Genomic DNA, 5,512 nt, shown 5'->3' with positions numbered 1-5,512 from the left:
TATATATATATGGGAAATTCTAAATAAAAGAAACCAGAATGTGAAAGACCATTCTAAAGTCTAGCTGCCACAACCACAACAAATTTTTGAACAATTATGAAAAATGCATGGTTAACAACAGTGGAAGAGCTGTTAGAATAAATAATAACTTAAAAGCTGCATCGGCAAACATATATATAAATAAAAACTCTTGAGAGGTGTCTAGTATTGCCAAAAGTAGTTTATTGAGTACACGAACGTTTTCGGGCATCGCCCTTCATCACGTATACCTGAACCCAAGAACTCTTAGCTCAAACACTGATCAATGAATCTGAATGAAACTTTTTAGAATGATTTGTCATGGTCCAAAGAATAACAACAAATAATAATGATAACAATGATGATGATTCGATTTAGTGGCAGGATTCCAGAATGCGAACTGTGATGATGACCTGGTATTAAATATGCAGATCAGCGACAAAGACCGTCCACTTTCAATTAATCCAACATTCTTCAACTGTAGAAATGGTAAGCAAATGATATGCGTTGAGATACTTTGACAAATGACAATGACAATGACAAAAATATTTATTTCCTTTGAGCATAAAAAATTACGAAAAATATAAATGTACAACATTTTTAAAGATCAAAGAAAATGGGAAATTCCTGAAGCATAGCTTGTAATGGAAATCCCAAATTACATAATTAAATATTTCTTTTACATATAAGGTTCAAAAATAATTCAAAGGCCTATTTTACTTAAATAAAAGAAGTTTAAAATTTATTAGAACAATTCTATTTCTTTTCTGTAAATTATATTTTGTATTCATTAATAACAACATCTTAATTACTTTTAGTTTCTTTATATTTATAGATGATTAAGCAATAAATTAAGTACAGTGTCTACAATCTAAAATAATATAAGAGAAAATTTGTAAATAATAAGTTAATCTGAATTCCTATAACTATAATGTCTTCTTTCTAATAACAGCTAAGTTTTAATAATAAAATAAACTGTTCAATCGTTATACATATATATACCTATATAGATATACCTATATACTCATACATAGATATAAACATTTACATACCATACACACATATACATACATACATACACCCATACGCACACGCGTACGTACGTACATACATACATACATATATACATACATACATAGGGCCTACATACATACACCCACACACACATACGTATATTTATTGTTGTTAAAGTGAAAATGACATTTTTTGGGCAATACGGTATATAAAAATACACATAATAACATTCTAAATTATAGCAAAACACCGATTTTCGCTATAAATCTAAATTATATTTACCTAATAGATTCTTTTTGTATATTTTTTTAAATAAAATAGTATTCCTACAATCTTTTATACTGCTAGGTAGACTATTCCATAGACTACCCCCTTTATTTGTCCAGCACATTGATTTTAGTGTAGTTCTCCTATAATTAATACAAAAATTGAAATGTTCCCGCTGTCGGGTAGCATAATTATGCATTTCCGTGAGTGGCCTAAAGTACTCCTGGATAATTGGTGGAAGCAATTTCTTATGTGCTTTATACATAATAACAGCAGTGTTCAATTCAATAAGATCGAAAATATTTAAAGTTTCAAACGAGTAAAAAATAGGTTTGGTGTGGCATAAGAAATCTGCCTTTGCAACTGTTCTGAGGACTTTTTTTTTGCAAGAGAAATAAAAATTCTAACGTTGATTTATAAGTGTTACCCCACACTTCACAACAATAGGTAATATAAGGCAACACTAATGAGTTATATAAGGTAAATAATACTTTGCTTTCTAACAGGTGTTTTAATTTATAAATTATACCAATGTTTTTGGCAATGTTTGTTTGTATTAATTTAACATGACTTTTCCAGTTTAATTTACAGTCTATTTGCACGCCAAGAAATTTTGTACTGTAGACCCGTTCAAGTTCAACACCATTTATAGTTATATTCGTTTCATTAATTACATTTTTAGAATAAAAAATCATATAATTACTCTTCTTAATATTTAAAGAAAGTTTATTTACTGCAAACCATGTGGACAATTTATTTAACTCCATACTTACTAATTCACATAGTTGTTTTAAGTTTTTACCGGAGCATGTTAAATTAGTGTCATCTGCAAATAAGATATAACTAAAAAAAGGAGATACTCGATAAATATCATTTATGTAAAATAAAAAAAAAAAGGTCTGAGGATCAAGCCCTGTGGTACACCACAATTAATTTCAATAGGTTCAGATGTTACGTTTTGAATAGTTACCGTTTGTGTTCTATGACACAAATAACTTTTTAGCCAATTTGCAGCAACACCTCGAACTCCATAAAATTCCAACTTTTTTAGGAGTATTCCATGATCGATGGTGTCAAACGCCTTTTTTAAGTCGATAAACACCCCGATAGAATAGTTAGCTTTATCAATTTCAGATGATATATCTTCATTTAGTTTGAGAAGCGCATTAGCTGTTGACATATTTGGCCTAAAGCCAAATTGTCCATTATATAGTAATTAATTTTTATTTATAAAATTCGTAAGTCTTTTGTTAAATATTTTTTCTAGTATTTTAGAAAATTGCGGGAGTAAAGAAATCGGCCGATAATTATTAAAATCTTGTTTATCACCAGATTTATATATAGGAATTATTTTACCAATTTTGAGCTTATCTGGAAATACACCAGTTTCTAACGATAAATTACAAATATGTGTTACAGGATTAACTATTTCATTAATGACCGCTTTTACCATATACATATCAATGTTATCGTGCCCGCACGAATGCTTATTGCTAAAATAACTAACTTCAGTAAGGACCTCCTCTACTGTAACAACATCTATAAATAAAGAGTTAGGTATACTTTCTGTCATAAAAGATCTAAAGTTTACACTGTAATTTAGCGGTATTTTGCTGGCTAATTCACGGCCAATATTTGCAAAAAAAGTATTGAAAGCATTTGAGATATCTTTAGGGTTATGAAAAGTAACATTACCTTGTTTAAATTCTCTCGGTAACCCAGTATTTACCTTCCTCTTCTTGGTTAAATCATTCAGTATTTTCCAGGTAGCCTTGATGTTTTTCTCTTTTTCTTGCAAAATATCACTATAATACTTTTTTTTCAGCATTTCTAAGAATTGTAGTAAGCTTATTTTTATATAATTTATATTTATTTGCTGAATGTTGTGTTTGGTATTTAAGAAACAATTTATATAATCTGTTTTTTTTTTTCTTGCATGCATTATTTAATCCAGGAGTAAACCATGGCTTTTTTCCTCTTTCTTTAAAATAACCAATGTTTATTTTTTTTAAAGGAATGTTTTTGTTATATAAATCAGTGAAAACATGTATAAATTGATTATAAGCCAATTCGGGATCATTTGTATTCATGAAACAGCTCCAATCTATGTTTCTTAAGTCAGACCTAAAATTATTAATACCAATTTCATTTACGTCTTTTTTAAAAATATAATCAGTTTCTACCTCATATTCCATCTTATATCCAACAAAAGCAAAAACAGGTAAGTGGTCTGTTATGTCATTTATTAATATACCACTTTATACTTTATCTAATTAATAAATTTACTTTCACTTAAATAAATATAATAGGCCTAATGTTAATGAACATTTTAAAGATAAAAATGTTGAAATTTGTGATAGTGTGAAGTTTATTTTAATAACGATTTATATAATTAATTAGTACCATTTTAATATTTCATTATTTGTATTTAATTGTGTTGTGTTGTATTGCTTCTTCGAGCGGATGGGACAAAAGCCTCCCATTGTTCAGGGGGTGATGCACATTAGAAGCCCCACCGATTTATAGATTTTAAAGATTTATTTAGTCGATGTTAGAGTATCATAATCTGTAAAATATACATAGGATAGGATTTACTCCCGACGAATTGTGTTAAGCTCTCCCCACGGTGGGAAGCGTTTTTCTCGATTCAAGACCTACCTCTACTGCCACCAGTAGAGTTAGGTCTTGAATGTGTCACACAATAAAATATTATTATTATTATTATTATTATTATTATTATTATTATTATTATTATTATTATGTAAAAAATTAAAATCCAATTCGGCTTTGTTCAAACGAAGAGTAATCTTTTCATATTTCCTTAATAAAGAAACTGGTAATCTTCTTGAACTGAAATCCTTGATAATACAACCAAATGGACGTAAGTTGACAAAAAATACGACGCATTTTAAAAATAACACAAAAGATTTAATGGCAGACATGTTTCGGGTTGCCTTCAACCCATCATCAGTTAACAAAAAACAAAACAGAAATGAACCAAATACTTTTCTTGTAGACTATATGTATATAGGTAATTATCATGCTGAATATTAAATAGATAGATTGATTTGTTTGACAATAAGTTTGACCAACTATAGTAACTCTGAAATCTGAACAAAGCCGAATTGGATTTTAATTTTTTACATAATTGCAAGGCACTCGGAGTTTTTCCTAAATTTATTATTATTATTATTATTATTATTATTATTATTATTATTATTATTATTATTATTATTATTATTATTATTATGAGGCCTACTGCTCTTGTTATTATTATTGTTATTGTTAATATCAGGTTTCATATTGTTTTTCTCAGAGCCGATTAAGATTACATACATAGTTTTCAGCGAAGTGTTTTTCAGCGATGGCCTACCTGGAGTAGCAGTCTTAGGGTAAGTTAACAAAACAACTAACATGGCCAGCTTATAAACTATAAAATGTTAAGAAGTTATTTTAAGCAATACGAATTTCATTAATTGTGAATATAATTTCTGTGATGTAATATTATTATGAACGTCACCATTTTGCTGACATCAATATTAGCCTATTTTGAGTTTTGTCAAAATGGCCATGAAATTGGTGGTGGTCATCAATAAACAAAGCAGTTTTATTATATTATCTTTTATTTTTCTGAAAGATCAAAGAACGTGGATGTTGCTGTGAGGACCAACGTTGTTTCATTTTCAATAATCCCTGAATCAAATTTTCAAGTAGATACTGACATCAAATTTTCAATACCTCATGAAAAGGTAAATTTCTCTATAGGCCCCTACTATGCTGTACTTAAAGAAACTTGAACTTAATTTGCCTTCGTTTAGTAGCTATATGTACATTAAACCAACAATGCATGTAAATAAGAATTTTTATATTACCTGGTTTATACCTAGAATTGTTATGTTTGACATAATTAACAGGATTCATGATTTATGATGAATTTTTTACCCCCAACTAATAGTTAAACTACATGGTCACGTGAATGACGTCAGACACAGTCCATTCACAATTACGATTTTACATTGCGGCGGTTTGTTTGATCTTACTTTAATGGATCTTTCCGGAGTAGTCTATCAATCAAACTTAAGAATACACTCTTGTCCCACAAACACACAATGTTTTCTCCAAACAACGCACGAGTAACGTACGTTTATGCTGTCGTTTTGTGAAACTGTAGCAGCAGCAATAATCAGGGGTGGCACCAGTGGGTGGGGGGGGG

General features: G+C 29.2%; 1 protein-coding gene across 1 annotated transcript in view; it reads left to right on the top strand.

Annotated features, from left to right (window-relative positions):
• Window positions 1-215: 215 nt before the first annotated feature.
• Window positions 216-5,512, top strand: part of LOC117111535 (adhesion G protein-coupled receptor E3-like) — an 11,842-nt gene continuing 6,545 nt past the window's right edge. Inside the window, exons 1-3 of the mRNA XM_033254465.1 lie at window positions 216-507; window positions 4,616-4,691; window positions 4,937-5,048. Of these exons, the coding sequence (XP_033110356.1) occupies window positions 444-507; window positions 4,616-4,691; window positions 4,937-5,048 (252 nt within the window). The 5' untranslated portion in view covers window positions 216-443. The remainder of the gene's footprint in view (window positions 508-4,615; window positions 4,692-4,936; window positions 5,049-5,512) is intronic.

This window comes from Anneissia japonica, unplaced genomic scaffold (genome assembly GCF_011630105.1).
Source record: "Anneissia japonica isolate Jap-2015-1 unplaced genomic scaffold, ASM1163010v1 scaffold6030_len697274_cov183, whole genome shotgun sequence".
NCBI lineage: Eukaryota > Metazoa > Echinodermata > Crinoidea > Comatulida > Comatulidae > Anneissia > Anneissia japonica.
The sequence above is the reverse complement of the archived record's forward strand: the minus strand, read 5'-3'. Positions and strand labels throughout refer to the sequence as shown.